Source organism: Meleagris gallopavo, chromosome 11 (assembly GCF_000146605.3).
Source record: "Meleagris gallopavo isolate NT-WF06-2002-E0010 breed Aviagen turkey brand Nicholas breeding stock chromosome 11, Turkey_5.1, whole genome shotgun sequence".
Taxonomy (NCBI): domain Eukaryota; kingdom Metazoa; phylum Chordata; class Aves; order Galliformes; family Phasianidae; genus Meleagris; species Meleagris gallopavo.
In genome coordinates this window covers 9,148,677-9,164,807 of record NC_015021.2, presented here as the reverse complement: position 1 = coordinate 9,164,807, position 16,131 = coordinate 9,148,677, and the positions used below count along the sequence as shown (strand labels likewise).

The 16,131-nt window shown below is 48.2% G+C and overlaps 1 protein-coding gene across 1 annotated transcript; it reads left to right on the top strand.

Annotated features, from left to right (window-relative positions):
- The first annotated feature begins 4,219 nt into the window (after positions 1–4,219).
- STK25 (serine/threonine kinase 25) lies at positions 4,220–16,013 on the top strand. The gene is made up of 10 exons (XM_010716508.3): positions 4,220–4,446; positions 6,013–6,069; positions 7,152–7,260; positions 8,382–8,539; positions 8,785–8,970; positions 9,158–9,303; positions 9,793–9,907; positions 10,197–10,268; positions 12,813–12,949; positions 13,840–16,013. Exons 2-10 carry the CDS (start codon positions 6,034–6,036, stop codon positions 13,877–13,879), a joined length of 999 nt encoding a protein of 332 aa, XP_010714810.1. The 5' UTR covers positions 4,220–4,446; positions 6,013–6,033; the 3' UTR covers positions 13,880–16,013.
- The last annotated feature ends 118 nt before the right edge of the window (positions 16,014–16,131 follow it).

Sequence of the window (16,131 nt, the reverse complement as noted above, 5' to 3'; positions counted from 1 at the left end):
GTCACAGTACAGGGAGAGAAATGAGAGAACGAAGGATATGGTCTGCTCAAGGCAGGGAGCTGAGCTCTGTTGGTGCAGAGTGGTTGCGCTGAAGCTTTTTTGTAGACAACGTTCAACAATAGAGACTATTAAAGTTCTGGTTATCTAACTAATTAGGCAAATGTCAGGTATCTTGAGAGACTGTCATGCTGTGATAACTCCAGAGCTGAAATAGGAAAGCAGTGTGTGTTATCTATCCCTTCCTTGGGTCTCTTCTAGAATCCTTGTTGGCATACTCATAATCTGTTTAATTGGGGCTTCCTAGAAGAGCAGTAAGAATTGGCCTAAAGTTCTGTGTGGTAATTGTACAGATCAGTACAATGGGAAAGACATTACAACAAAGGTGTGATGATAGAAGGACCAGCACAATAGAGAGCTGCTATAAAGGAAGGGCAGAAGATTGCTCACCTGTACCAGAAGATTGGTGGTTTGCAGTGGAAAGCTTCACCAAGAAGGAATCTCCAGAGAGAGATCCTTCCCCAGTGCCAGTCAGCCCTTAAAAGAGAGGTGCAGCCAGGCTCCACTCCTTCCAGTCACACAGCTGAATTGCCTTCACCTGTGCTCCCAGGGCTGACCAGCTCCTTTCCCCTGCTCAATCAGTGCTGAGACTCAGCACTTCCCATGCATTCTGCTAGCCAAGTTTTAAGCATTGGTGAGGAGGTGCTGTAAAAATCGATAGACTATAGGACTTGGACGGGGATGTCAGGGTCTTGACTTGTCTCAGATTCCTTTTCTGTTGCTGATGTGCTGGGTTACCTTAGGCAGATCCCTAAGCTGCTTCATCTCAGTGCTGCTGCCTCCCTGCCCAGCCAGCTGGGAGCTGTCTTCTCTCGGTTGACCTTTGCTGTGTACATACAGTGCAGTGGGCCTTTGTTGGGAGCTCTACCCTCTCGATGATGTATTTGCACTGCAGTCTTTAAAGCTCCCAATCCAGCTTGTTTCCAGGTCTGTTGTTCTTTAGGTGACCTTGAGAAAGCCTCTCAAGTTCTCTGGCTAATGCTTTCTTACCTTGAAGCAAAACAATGCTATCAGTGAAGCAAGTTGGGAGTTCAGACAGTAGATTATGTATGTGTTTCATACTTGAGGTTCAAAGTGTTGAACAGGAATTTCTCTCTTATACTCCTGAAGCTGGAAACTGTCTTGGGTTCAGCAGCTGAAAAGGAACGTGCTGTCGTTTCACAGACAGGGAAGTTTCAAAGAGATTACTGATAGATCATCCTTGTCCTTCTCACACTTATTTTCTTTCTGTGTGTACAAACAAGATAGTGCTCTGTGTGCTGCCCAGCTCTGAGCCATCTCTAGTGTCTGACTGTACTCAACGGGGAGAAACAGCATGAGGCCTTCTGCTCCAGAACTGCGATGTAACACAAGCAGTCAGACAAAAAGTGAGCAGTGAAGTGCTCATCCCTTGAAGGCTTTATACATTGCAGCACAACAAGGAGCAGCAGTCAGCTCTTCTGGCAGTGACCCAGAGCTCTGCTCTGCAGCCCTGGTGGGGTCTGTGAATATCAAAGAAAATGGGAACATCTCGAGTTGGCCAACAGTTGCAAAGTTGACAGGTGCTAATGATCTGCTTTAGGTTATCCGTGACTGTTTGTGCAGGTGTGAGTTATTTTCATCTGGCTTCTGTGCATTTCTGCTAATGAAGTTTGTAGCTTTGCAGGGCGGTTCTCTGACAAAAAGACTGGTGCTGAGATCAGTGGGCATTTAGAAAAGGGACAGATTCTGCTTTTTATGACCCCTCATTGCAGTGCTCCACAGGAACAGATTTACTGGGGCAGGAGCAAGTCAGGTTACACAAAATGTGTTACTGTATTCCCCTACATCCCGCCGCAGTGTGGCACAGGGCATACTCTCACCCTGTCACCTAACAGCTTTGAAGCATTTCCAAATCAGTTTTGAAGTGCAAGCTAGAGCAAGGTAAACCTAGCACCTGCAATTGAGCAGTTCTGGCCTCGTTCCTTCTTCTCACTTAGCAGGATTTCCAAGTGCATTCCAGTCAAGGATACAGGAGGATAGCCAAATATCAGAGTTGCATTTCTTTCTTGAGTTCCTTGGGCAAAGTTTTCTTGTATTTGTCACGGTCTGTCTTCTCTACCACCCCTGAGCTGCTTTGTTCCTCAAAAAGCACGATAAACCTACCTCAAAGTATAGAGGCTTGTTCAGGAAGCTGTGACGACAGAGCCTGCAACACAAACTGCTGGCTGTCCCAGAAGCTGCCTGCAGCATCCAGTGCTCTTCTGTTTGATGTCCCATTCTTGAAGAGTTTCAGCCCCAGTTCCTCGATGTGCTGCACAAGGCTGAGAAGGGAAGCAGTAGCTCATACCTTGTCCTTTCTTTTCTCATGGAAAATGATCCATGTAGGAGAAGGAGGTTTCCTCGTAGTCTTGCTGCCCTGCAGAATGTATGCTGAGCCAGGTGCTGCTCAGAGATGGTTCTGTTTCTCTCCTTGGTGCTGGCTGGTGGATGAATGATGTTCTCCAGTGCAGCAGGTGACTGTGTGAGGCAGTGCCTGGGTCACTTTGCTGCCCCTTCCTGTTAAAAGTGGCCAACAGTTGGGACTGCATGTAGCCAGGCTGTTCCTCCAGCACCACAGCTGTTCTTGTGCTGGTTTCTGGCATTTCTCAAGCTCAGATCTTCCTTTCCTTCACTCTCTCCAGTCTGTTATGTATCTCCAGCTCGTTTCCTCACTGCCTATCCCCTCCAGTCTGTTCCCAGTGCATTTGTTCAAATCCAGCCTGTTTGGGTGTTGCCATGGATGCAGAAGGATATTTGGTTATCCATCTGTATCTTGGACTGGAATGCACATGGAAATACTGTTGAATGAGCTGACTATGAAGCTTACTCCCTACAGCAATGTGCTGGGTGCAGAAGGCAAACAGCGTGTAATGACTGCTTGGTTAATCAGTAAGCAGCACCCAGGGATGCTGCTAAACCTGGTGTTAGATGCAAAAATACCACTGTCTCCTGCTCAGATAAAATCCCTGCCCAGCTCAAGGTCCTTGCATGGGAGTGGTCCCTTTGGGTGACGTGTGAGGTGAGACTGAGAAGTTCTGGGTGTGGAGAACTCCCTGTAACCACTTGTCTGCTTCCTGTAGGTCAGGCTGTATTTGCCAGATTTTTTTTCTTTTTGTTTAAACTAGACCTTTTTTAAGGCAAAAAAAATAATCACAAAGAGCCTTTTAATAGCATGAAGCAGAGCAGGCCCTCTTGTTCTGCAGCTGAACAGAATGAAATAACATCAGGAGATGATTCTTCCTCCCTCTGTTGTGTTTTTTCTTATCAAAGAGTTAACTTTGAAGCCCAGCCACTGCGAGTCAGTATTTCTCTGATGGTCATGTCACTAGCTTCCCAGTTGATGTGCTTATCTAATAAGGAAAATGCTATTCACTCTTGTGCCTGGGTGTGCCAGCTGGAGGAGGCTGTTCCAGAAGTGCAGGCCTGCAGACAGGGTGTCCATGTGGCTCCTTCTACTGCAGGGTGGGCAGAGGCCTCACAGAGTGCTGCTGACCTTCTGAGAGATGTGAGGCTCCATCAGGGCTGGGTCTGCCTGAAAACCAGGCTGCAGTAAAGGCAGCTGATGGGAATTGGTGTTTGTACTGCTGGAGTATGTCGCCCTCCAAACAAGCAAGGGAGGTGAAAATCGTTCAAATGAGTAAAATATTTGAATGCGAGAAGGGAAACATCTCTGTGAACTTCTGATGGCCTCTGATTTGTGCCTATTTTCTCATCCCAGTCTTCAGACAAAGTTTGGTTCTGATACACCTCACCTGCCTTTCATTCAGGTATGGATGAGTCCTTGCTCATGAAGCTCGTTTGGCCCCAGTTTGGTGCCTGCAATTGAGCTGCATGCCACATCAGTCCTGTCCCAAAGGAGCTGCTGCCTTCTTAGGAATGGATCCTGCTGACATTCTCCTTTCTGGCCTCTCTCCTGTTCCTCCCCAGCTGTGATCTGCAGGAGCAGAGACCCCACGTAAAAATCTGCTTCAGCTCCTATCCTGGACATGTTCTTTGATATGTTTCTGAGCCCACGTAGGGCCTGTGGGCTTCAGGCGAATTCAACAACACAGCAGATGTGTAGATAGGAGATGCAAGGCAAACAGATCTGATGTGCATGGTGCTCTGCGGGCTGCTGCAGGACTTGCTGACTTTTGCCTTCTCTCCCTCCTCCTTTAGCACTCCAGGGTGGATCCTGAGGAACTGTTCACCAAGCTGGAGCGGATTGGCAAAGGATCGTTTGGTGAAGTGTATAAAGGGATCGACAACCGCACCAAGGAGGTGGTTGCTATCAAGATTATTGATCTGGAGGAGGCTGAGGATGAAATTGAGGACATTCAGCAAGAGATTACAGTGCTCAGCCAGTGTGACAGTCCCTACATCACCCGGTATTACGGCTCCTACTTGAAGGTAGGACAAAGCCATGGCAATTCTCTTGCCAGCAGTTTGGGGACTGAGTTGGGCTTCTGCAGGACCCACAGCTGGTGATGGTAAACAGCACTGCTCAGGTGCCCAGTTCATGGGCGTCGAGTCAGTGTGGCAGCAGGAGCAGCAGTGGTTCTGTCCACTGCATGTATGTGGTTTTCATACGAGGCTGGTCTTTAAGTCACTTGCAGAGCATGTGGAAATGAGGTGCCTGGTATGGTCCCAAGAGCAGGGCACTTGAGTGAAGAGCAAACTTCTCACTGAAGAGGCAGATCCCTTCCCCATCCAACCATCCTCAAAAGGAAATTTGTGGAATGCTTTTTGGAAATATCACAGTTCTAAGGTAGTAGCACTGAGGGCTTTATGTTTGTAGAAGGATCCAGGCCATCTCTGGAAAGAATAGGAGTCTATCATGATCTTGTGATTGTGGTACTTCTTCCCAACCCCTTTTGCCCCCAGACATAACATAGCACCAACAACTTTTGGGAACATGGCACATGGAAAAGCAGTATGCTGTTCTGAGGGGGTATGCCTGTTTCCTAGTGCCTGGTTGGGAGATCAGATCACTCCCTCCAGTACCCCACAGCATCCTGGACTTCCTCACAATGAAACACTGCTCCCCAGAACCTGACCTACCCTCTGAGTGATGCTGCTCATGTCATCACTGCCCCAAAAAGGCCACCAAAGCACCAGATGCTTGAATGCATGGAGGGCTTGAAATCTCTAAGCCTGTTTCACTTCCACTGCAACCTAGCCTGCAGGCAGGTGTGGGGCAGCAGTTACAAACATATCAAGAACTGGAGCTCCCTTGCCACACTTCCTACCTTACAAGGGAACAGGAGGAGGGAAGGATGTACTGAAGGGTTGAAGAAGTAATGAAAAGAACAGTGTCTGAGTCTTTGAAGGAGTGGTGGAGCAACAAGGTGATGTTGTTCCCACTGAGAACAGATTCAGGAACCCCCAATAGAAGTTCCTAGTGGTGATGCCAGCTGCTGGAGGCACGTGTAACGCTGGCTGTATGGCACAGCAATCCTTGAGCTCTTTGAATCCTGATTATTCCTTGCATATTTTTCACAGGCGATTATGCACTTTCTCAGCATTCTGCCAAAACCACCATGAAAGCTGTGGTTTTGTGGACCAGCTGCTCCTACCAGAACCTCAGTCTGGAAATCTCTTCTCTGGGGAGAAAGAAAGTGCCTTGCTGACCATACCCTTCAAACTGGAATCCTGTTAATGTCATCAAAGGCTGCAAAGCTCCCCTGTCATTGGCAAGATGTGCTAGATATGTTGGAGTGATGCTGAATGTCCAGCCAGACAATATGCTTATCTCCTTGGGCTGTGCAGTCTGGTGCCCGCAGTGATACTAAGCTTGCTTAGGCAGAACTGGAGATAAATAAATGTTGGGGGCAGAAACAGGTCCTCTGTTGTCTCTGAGAGCTGTGGTAGGCAATATTTCTCGTGTTGTGTACAAGGGCTGTTCACCTCAAATGTTTTGCTTGTCTGCCTGATCTTAACGCCGTCTTTGCTCTTGGGTTGTGCTGTTACTTGCAGGGCACCAAGCTGTGGATAATCATGGAGTACCTGGGAGGAGGTTCAGCCTTGGATTTGGTAAGTATGTGGTAAGCTCTGGGCCCTGACATATCTTGGCTGAAGCCTTGATTTGTGAAATGCCCACAAGGCAGATGCTGACTTGCTGTGTGACATCTTTTAGACAGCCCTGTGCCTGAAGGGTAGGCAGTGCAGGATTGATGTGCTGGTTATGCATATCCCAGGACAGAGGAAACGTTTGCGTGGGGCTCAGCTGTTGAAACACAGTTCTCCAGGGTGTTCTGTTGCTTTACAGTAGAAAAAAACAGTGAAATGAATTTGACAGCAGTAAGTTGTTCTTGAGCAACATAAATCCATAGCTCACCTAACTGAAGTCTTGTGCCTGCCAGGAGTTTGTGGTTCAGTGCTTGCACGGCATCAGGCTTTGGCAGGGAGCTGGCCTACAGTTGGAATTTACAGGTGTTAATAATACTGATCATGTCTATCAAGCTGCCCCAGACTTCAGGGGAACACTAATGCATAGTAAACACATGAAAAAAAAGTTGTGCTGTGCTGTATTCTTTCACAGGATTCTGCTTTTCTCTTTGGGACTATAAAGCCTGTTCTTCCAGAAGGAACGAAGGTCATATATTGAAAACTGCTGAGCCTGCACTGAGTTGGAGGAAGGGTGCAGTAGGGGGACCTGTAATCAACAGCAGAAGGCAGGGCTTGTTTAGAAGAGAACTGATTAAAAGGGGAAAAGTTGTGATACAGTACCCTGTCACTCCGCAGCCAGAAGGCAGAAGTTCTCACTGCTGTTGCAAGGCTGAAATTCAGCTCTTGCGTGCTGGCAAAGAGACTTGATCCAGAAAGACAGATAAGGTGTTCTTTCACCAGTGTATTTCCAAGTGAGAGCAAGAGATGAGCATCCTGCTGTTTGTCTGGGAAGCCTTTAAGAGTCTAACAGAAAAGCCTTCAAAGATTTTCCATGTCATGTAATCAGGTGCAAAGTCTGGCATTCTGCTTGTAGGATAAGATGTGCACTGGGCTCTGTGCAGTCAGTGCCTCCTGCTGAATATGATCTGCTTGACAAAGATCAAATGGAAAGGCTTGAAAATACAAGCATCACTCATCCTTTAAGTTGTCTTCCTTCCCTTTTTCAGCTAAAGCCAGGGCCCTTGGAAGAGACTTACATAGCTACTATCCTGAGGGAAATCCTAAAGGGCTTGGATTACCTGCACTCTGAGAGGAAGATCCACAGGGACATCAAAGGTAAGAGCAGGGAGCTCAGCTGTCTGTGCTGTAAGGGATATTCCAAACATAAATTCAGAAGGATGACGCAGAACTAATCTGAGAGGTTTCAAAGACTGTTTCTTAATGTTGCATTTCTTGTTGGGCTGCTTGTTTCTGAATCTGGTACTTTTCATTTTATTGCAGCTCATGTTTTTGTTGTCTTCAGGATGTAGTGCAATAGTAAGGATCTGTAGCTCTTCTCTGACACTTGTAGTTTGGATGGACACAGGGTATTAAAGCAAAGGAGTCAGTGAATGGTGTGCTCCAATATCAGCTGGCTGTTAGGTCTGGGTATTTGCTTTTCTGATGGATGCCAAGGCATGTGCATGCTGCTTATTGTGATGAAAACTTACTGCAGCAGTGTCCTCAGGTAGGGTTCATTGCCCAGGAAGGTCAGGGCTGCATGTGTCCTCTTGTCCTGATTGCTGTGGCTGCTGGCCCTGTGCAGTGCAGAGAGATCTGGCACCTGCCTCCCATAGAGGAGTCTCACATCAGGAGCAGAGCATCAAAGGACAGCAGGAGGGCGGTGCTGGATGCACACTGCCTGACCCTCTGCAGGAGGGCATGTGAACAAGGAGAATGAGGAAACCTCATGCAGGGAGATGCAGAAAGGATTTTGTTGTGTGTGTGACACTACAAGTTTCCATAGCTGCTAGCTCTGCAGTCCTACAGCACTGCTCCAAAGCCTGAGCAGTGCTGCTTTCTTAAGCCGAGTGAGTGGGAAGCGATGCAAGGCCAGGGTGAGTGATCTGCTTTCAGGGATCTGCTGTTTAACCTGTACTGAATGCTGCTGAAGGGTGAGGGGAAAAAAGTAAAGACCATTTGAGGTACCTTGGGCCAAGTGCCTCTCACCTTTGTGTGTCCAGGAATCACATCTAGTAATTGTGTGGCCCTTCACATCTACTCCTTGTTACCACCACAGAAGTATTCTGTGTTACCCAGCAGATGTCAGAGCATGGGGATGAGTCTGACACTGGGAATCCAGACTGAGGTTTACATGGAGGCAAAGGGGGATGTTGTGGGATGTCCCTTCCCACTGGTCTGTGTGGGTTGCAGATGACTTGGGAACTTGTGGACTTACTACTTATTTGTGTGAACAGCTGCCAATGTGCTGCTTTCGGAACAAGGAGATGTGAAACTGGCTGACTTTGGAGTGGCTGGACAACTGACAGACACACAAATCAAGAGGAACACCTTTGTGGGGACTCCATTCTGGATGGCACCAGAGGTCATCAAACAGTCTGCTTATGACTTCAAGGTGAGCTAGAGCAGGAGAAGGATTGCTTGATGCTGCTGCAGGTAGTGGTAGGATTAATACAGGGAAATGCTGCTGGTAGTGTACTTTCCCATCATTCAGGGTCTGTAGAAGTTTGTGTATTAGTTGTGAAGCACCCTATGTGACCTTACGTGATGAGCCCTTCAGCTGTGCCAAAGTTGCATGCTTCCATATTGCAGAATTGCTCCTTGCTGCTCTGTAGTCACTGTTGTTTGCTCCTCTCTTAGGCAGACATATGGTCCCTTGGAATTACAGCCATTGAATTAGCAAAGGGAGAGCCTCCAAATTCTGACCTCCATCCTATGAGGGTTCTCTTCCTGATCCCCAAAAATAACCCTCCAACACTTGAAGGTCACCACAGCAAGCCCTTCAAAGAGTTTGTGGAAGCCTGCCTCAATAAGGATCCTAGATTTGTGAGTACTGCTGTCCACCTCTGCCTTTGGGTATAGCATCTGTAATACCCCCGTAGGGCAATACTTGCTTTCTACTCAAGAAAAAGTAATTCTGAGCTTGCAGACTGGCAAGAATTGAAGGTGGTACACTTGCATGTTTATTATACAGAGATGATTAGATGCAGCTTGCCTTCCTCATTTATTCCAGAGGCCAACAGCTAAAGAGTTGCTAAAGCACAAATTCATCACACGCTACACCAAGAAAACCTCATTCCTAATGGAGCTGATTGACAGATTCAAGCGCTGGAAGTCAGAGGGCCATGGAGAAGATTCCAGTTCTGGTGATTCTGACATGTACGTACACACTGCACATGGAAGATGCCCCTTCTATGCCACACGTGCCCCAGGTGCAAGCGACTGAGGTCCTCTTCCCCACCTGGGTTGGAGATCATATCATAGCCAGGAAAACACGTGAGCATCTGCTTTTGTGGGAGTGACTGCTGCCTGAAGAAACAGGTTGTACCTCCTTCTGCTTCACTGGAGCCTGGTATTCTAGTCTAGTCTTATCTATGGAACCTCTACACCTCCTGAGTGTAAGGAACCAAAAGTAGCAATGAGAAACATCTGATGTAGTGAAACAGGGCTCTTGTTGCCTGTATTTTATGTGCATTCAATTATATATATCTCCTTTCAGAAAGCTTCAGGCTTTATAACTGTGGCAATACTTATATATTTGTGTTTGTGAATCAACGCGTGGGGGAGAGCTTGTGACTACGACAGTGCATAGATAGAACCGTGTGTGGAGCTGCGGCTTCGTCCTGACCTCCCCCTTTTCATTGGCAGTGATGGAGACACAGAGGACGGAGACCAGGGCCCAATCTGGACATTCCCACCAACTATTCGTCCCAACTCCTTGAGCAAGCTGCACAAAGGAATGGCACTTCATGGTTCCCAGAAGGTCTGGTTGCCATCTGTTCCTTTAGAAGTGGGCTAAGCTAACACAATCTCATGGGGCTTGGTGAAGCTGCCAGTCGTGCCTGTGCTGTCTAAAATTTGCTTTAGTTCAGTATCAAGGCTAGTGCCTCAGAGCTCTCCTCCACATCCTCAGGGCAACACAAGCTGTGGTTTTCTGAGATTTGGTGAGGGGACTGCCATTGAGGTGCAGTGAAATTAAAAAGGGCTTGGCAGCTTGCGAGCCTGGGAAGCCTTTGCCTGTGCTTATAACTTTTTTCCTTGTTGTTTTTTAGCCTTCTGAGCCCATCAAGAGACAACCACGGTCACAGTGTCTCTCCACACTTGTCCACCCAGTCTTTGGGGAGGTAAGTAGGACCTTGGCTTTTCTGTTGCTATGGTACCAAAGCTAAGGAGTGACCTACTGCGTGGCCTGTTGTAGGTGGACAAAGAAAATGAGTTTGAAAATTCAGTATTTCCTTGCCTTGTGTTCTGGGTGAGGATGTGGAGGTGCAGTAAAAGCTACAGTTACTGATAAGATAATGTTTGTAATTGGCTTTCTAGGTGGGTGTTTTAAGGGGAAGAAAGAGGAAGATAATCATAATGGAGCCCACTGGCAATGATCTTTAGCTGCTGTTCCCAGCAGGAGAGTAGAAACGGGGGGGTACTTAGTAAGAAATACCTTATACAGACACTGTGTGCCAGAATCCAGTGTGCCTTCTCTTGGGCTGCCAGTCACAGATGCCTTTCCCTGCTCCTGAGGACTTGCTCTTCTCTGTATCCTGATGCTGTTCCAGCACAGGGCTCTGCTTTCCCAAGGATGGTCTCTGGACTTTGCAGTAGACTTGGGAAAAGAGTTTATGTGGAAAGAGGGCTTAGTGCTTCAGGACAAAAAGCAGAGGCTGTTCTGGAAAGCGGGCATTCAGTGCTTGAGACAGCACTGCTTAGGAAATGGAGAACTAACAGACTAGGAGATCTCAGATGTCTGTTTCAATCTTAATGTTTCTATGGATTGTGCTGACTGCTCTTTTTCATAGTCCACTGTGCTTGACTGCAGAGGTCAACGCATGAGGCAGACGGTACTCCTTGTTTTGCAGCATATTGCTAACCATTTCTCGGTCCTGTCTGTTTAGCAGCCTTCTGGGAAGAGCTGTGTGCTCTTCAAACCACTGAGTGCACCTGTGGGCTTCTTAGCAGTGCCACTGTGCTGATATAAGATGGGACGTGATGTCCTGGCTTTCCATTTCTGCTTTGGCTCCTTTGCCCCAGACTTGCTGGCCCCACTGATCCCACTCAGCAAAATCAGGAGCAGGGGAGGTGCTGGGCTGTCTCTGAAGTAACCTGGTTTCTGTGTGCAGTAGCAGGAGGTGGAAAAAAACTTTTCTCCAAGACCTGTAGGAAAACTGCTTCTCAGCCAGGTGTGCATGTTGTTCTCCTCAGTGCTGGCTTCCTACCAACAGCAGCATTATTGCCTCTGAAATCTGCTAAGTTGTGATCACCTCTTTCCATTAAAAGGCTGGAGCTGGGCTTTGTGAACAGAATTTCTAGTGAGATGCTGTTCGTGAGCCTTTGTATGGCTGCCTGCATCTTTATTATTGGGTGTTAATATGGAAAGTGACCCAGGTCATCAGCACAGGTGTGGGCAATTGCAAGCCCTGAAACCCAGCTGCTCCTTCTGAGGAGAGGACAGGCTCAGTATTTGGGCCTGGAGATCCAAGCCAGAATAAGAGCCAGGCTGGATGGCATAGCACAGCACAGCTCTCTGCCACCTGCTGACCTTCAGAAAGCTGCTCTGCAGCACAGGGCACCGATGTAACACAGCCCACGCACATCGAGCTGAAGGGCTGTCAGCCCTGCGTCAGAGCGCGGCGGTGGCTGGGCAGCTTCCCTGCAGGACAGCCCGTGTCTCCTCCTGCCTCCGACGCAGGCAGTCTTTGATAAGGTAACGTCAAACCAGTTGTGGTGTCCTGCTTTCTGGCCCGGAGAGGAAAGGTGACCTCCAGCAGTCAGGAGGGCTGATACTGCAAGCGCAGGCAAAGAGCGGTGGGGCTTATGTAAAGCTCCTTAATTGGCATAGCTTAATGGGAGTCTAATTGAGCTGGAAAGGGGTTAGCTGGCAGGTACTTCTTGTTCCACAAAAGGGGTTGATTTTTGCACAGCACACTGCATCCTGATGTGCCAGGGAATGAGCTGCAGCATGAGCTGCTTACATGGGAACGGTGGGAAACTTTACAGAGAATGTGACTGTGCATTTCCAGTGGCAGACTGCTTCGGGCTCAGCATCAGCAACGTGTTGAGGTTTCTGTGATGTAACTGAATGATGAAGGCACGGCCATTTCAAATCAACAACTAGGATCGTGCACAAGGAGACTTGCACTTGCTAAGGCCCACTGAGAGAGGGCTAAAAATGCTAAATGCAAGCAGAGGCTTTATAGCTTGGCCCTGCTGTGGGCTTTGTTCCCCCATTCTCCTGGGGAAAGCTCTTTCTGGAGCTGTTGAAGTGGTGACTAATCCAGGTCCTGTAGTGCTTACAACCCTGCCTGTCCAGAAGCCTTTGGTGTGTGTCTGGTGTTAGGCTGTCCTCAGCAGCAAAGAGATTGTACCAGTTCAGATAGATCAGTGTTTTTTCAGGGCTACTGATCCAGCACTAGTATCATACAGGATGTTTAGCAGCACATCAGAGCCTGTCTTGTAAGGAACTCAATTGCTGTTGTTACCTGGAGGAAAGCCGAAATTCCAGACCTTGCGTTCTCATCTTTCTGACCTACAAAAAGGCCATTTTGAAGGATGTGGGTCCCCTCCTGCACCCTCCTGGTGTCTTCCTACAAGGGAAGGGAACTTGATGTCTGCACTGCTTGACAGGTGCTCCCTGCAGTTAGCTAAGGAGCTAACGTGCTATTTCTGGGTTGCAGCTTAAAGATAAGCACAAGCAGACTGGAGGCAACGTGGGAGCTATGGAGGAGCTGGAGAACGCCTTCAGCTTGGCGGAGGAGTCCTGCCCTGGCATCTCTGACAAACTGATAGCACACATGGTGGAGCGGGTACAGAGGTGAGTGAGGGTCCTCGGGACAAAGGTGGGTGCCAGCAGGGCAGGGCTGGCAGCAAATTGCACTGCTGTTATGCTCTGCAGCTACAGTCAGGTGTGGTGCTGAGCAGTCCGGGCATCAAAGGCAATAGGATGCTATCAAGTGGGGAAAAATAGATAGCCTTAGATAGGAAGGACTGAAAACACTGGCCCTCCTTAAGGCCTTCTTACCAAGTCATTACAGCTTTCAAGCAAATATGCTGTGGGATTTGTTCATACAGACAACATCTAACAATCACAGCAGGAGAGAGCACTCTGACTGCTGCACAGAGGTTACAGGATCTGTCCTCGTGATGCTCTCAAAGGTTTTAGCCCCCAGCTGAGTAGGGGGATACTCATAAATGTACCTTGGGTGACTGAGGGTCAGCTACTTTGGTATCATTCACTGCGAGCAGCCTCTAATTGGCAATATAAGCATGAGACTGACACTTCTTTGAAGGCTTGTAAAGCCTCAGAGCTCCTGGTTTATTTCTGCTGTAAAACGATGCTGAGAACTTCTTGTTAGTCTCAGGTGCAATCTCTAAGTCACTGGAACAGGCTTCTCAGAGGGGTGGTGGAGTCTCCTCCTCTGGAAATATGCAATACCTGCCAGGCCGCCTACCTGTGCACCCTGCTGTAGGGAGCCTGCACTGGATGATCTCCAGAGGTCCCTTCCAGCCCTGCAATTCTTGGCTGTGTTCCTGAAGTGTTGGGGCTTCCTTTCAAGGCTGACAGCTTTATCTAGAGAATGGGTAGAGGCAAGCAGAGGCAGCCTCACTTCTGCCCACAGGGCACTGGTTGTGCTGTGCGTGCCTCCTGCAGGTGAGGGAGTTACGTGGCAGCAGTGACCTGTTCCTCCCTGGTCTTTCTTGAAGGTTTTCACACAGTCGGAACCACCTGACCTCTGCCCGCTGATGCACACATTCCCTGCTGCTGTTCTGAGAGGAGGAAGGATTTTTTCCAGCTTCATAAGAACTACATCTCTAATCCAGACCACTGTCTGCTGTTGGATATAACATTGTGTTACGGACTCCAGGACATTTCAGAGCCTCCATATTACACGTGTTTCCATGATGACCCAGGGTGAGGTTTGCAATGCAAGTACAATTTAGACCTTTTACAGAACCCAAGATGGGTGGTCTAATTGTTTTTACAATGTAATCAACGCGGTTTTTAATTGTTTCCCTATGGATGTATCCATTTTGGCTTGGTTTGATTCCCACTGGTAAATGGCTGCCTGCTGGAGAAGGGGAAGGCTCTCCTCTATTCAGCTGTGTGTGTTTCAAAGGCGAGCCTGATGGGTTCAGCCTCCCACCCTTCCTACAGAAGTGTTTGTGAGCTGTAACGTGTGAGTGCAGGTATGTTTGCAAGCTCTACGTGCACTACAGCCTCTGGGAAAGTTTAGAACAGCTCCTTGGATATTCTGGAGGATTCTTTAAATTCCTTCACATGCTAGTAAAGAAAAGCTTTTGACTCTAGCAGCAGGCAAAGTAAGTAGGCTGCTGCTGCTCTTCCCTAGCTTGTTCCATGGGAGGATGGGTTTGCTGACTGCTTCTTTTTTGGCTCTGGGACATCGTTTTGCATTAGGCGTTGGTTCATGTGATGCAGGCAACAGCAGAACTTGCCTTGGGTCTCCAGAGGCTGGGAGGGGCCAGTGGTTACGTTAGGTGTGGGAGCTGCTGGGGTTTCCTTCCCTGGTGCTTTCTGCAGCTGAAGGTTCGGTACTCAGCTTTGGGCAGGCCTCACCTCTGAGCTCAGTGGACAGCTGCATGTACCCAAACCTTGCAGAAGGATTAAAAAGAAGGGAGAGGAGAGGGAAGGCAGCAGCCCATGGCCAGTACTGATGGCTTCAGTTCTTCCAAGGGCAGGTCAGCACTGCGCAGCAGATCCTGGGGCAGGATGCCTGTCCTCTACAGAAAGATGAAGGTGGGATGGCTGGCAGCAGTGGCATCCGTGTGCTGTGGGTGGGAGTTTCCAAAACCACTCTAAGCCTCTTTCTTCGTCTTCTTAAATGAACCTGCTGGCTCTTCTTTCTGCCTGGGCTGGGAGCTGGCTGGAGCCAGGGCTCTGCTCTACCTGTCAGGCTGGGGTGGTGGTTGCTGGCAGAGACTGAAACATCCACAGCTGCGGTGCCTGCTTCAAGGTGTGCTGGCAGGGCCATCCCAATGAGCTTTGCTTCCTGTATAGTACTAGTTTATAAAGCTACTTTTTAATTGAGGTTGATATAATCTGTACTGTCAAGGTCTAGAAAAATAGACTTAGGATAATAACTTCTGATAGCCGGTTGCTTAGCAATCTGCTCACTAATTGTAAAGATATTCCTATTAAGTCAGCAAGACCTTAGATACCCAGATCTGAGTGTTCGTGTGAATGATGTGGCTCACCCCAAGGCCACTGAGAACAAAAGCTGCGGCTGTTCAGCGTTTTTTAAAGGAGAGATAGATAGGCAGAGTGTTAGTGGTAAGGCTTGATTTTTTGGTACTTTGATTCAGAGCTGCAGATTGTAAGTGCTGGGCTAAAAGGAGCTCAAAAGGAGCATACGTTTCCCCATCCCCACGTGCGGTGTTCACTTTAGCTTATGTCAGTCCTTTCTGTTCCTCTCTGATGGATAAATATGGGCTCAGCACACGCTGTGATCTCATCTGGTAGAGAAAAGGTGCTGCTGCTTCATTGCATTGGAGCTGCTGCAGGGCGGTGTTTCTCTGGGTGAGCAGCCTTGGAGCCTGTCCTTACGAGGAACACAACAAACCCATTTTTCCCTCAGGAGGAGGAGCTGTTAATGTATAGACACAAAAGTTACTGAGTCGAAGGCAGAGGCTGCAGTCTAGCAGAAAGGGCTCCTGCTGCTTTAAAATTGCTGTTCATGACAGTAGCAAGTTGTGTCAGTAAGGTACCTTGTGTTATTACTCACATGCACTGCAGTGTAATGAGTAAAATTTTTAAAGGAAACAATCCCCACAGACTTTGTCCAGTATTCGAAACAACAACGGTTTTAGTTTTTAAAAGCATTGAAAGGGATCTGCCACTTTCAATAAAGTAACAAAATGAATGAGGTGGGGAGTGACTTTTTATTACCAGGTAAAAAGTATTTGCTCGAGCTGCAGTTTCTTTGCCTTGTGCTTGGTCCTTCCCTGCATCTTCCTGCCCCGTGCTGCTCCTAGCAGTGC

Coding starts and splice junctions, on each gene's coding strand:
- STK25 (XM_010716508.3), top strand. CDS start 6,034: ATGGAGTACCTGGGAGGAGGTTCAGCCTTGGATTTG. Junction 8,971..9,157: donor TCAATAAGGATCCTAGATTT/GTGAGTACTGCT, acceptor CATTTATTCCAG/AGGCCAACAGCTAAAGAGTT. Junction 10,269..12,812: donor TCCACCCAGTCTTTGGGGAG/GTAAGTAGGACC, acceptor TCTGGGTTGCAG/CTTAAAGATAAGCACAAGCA.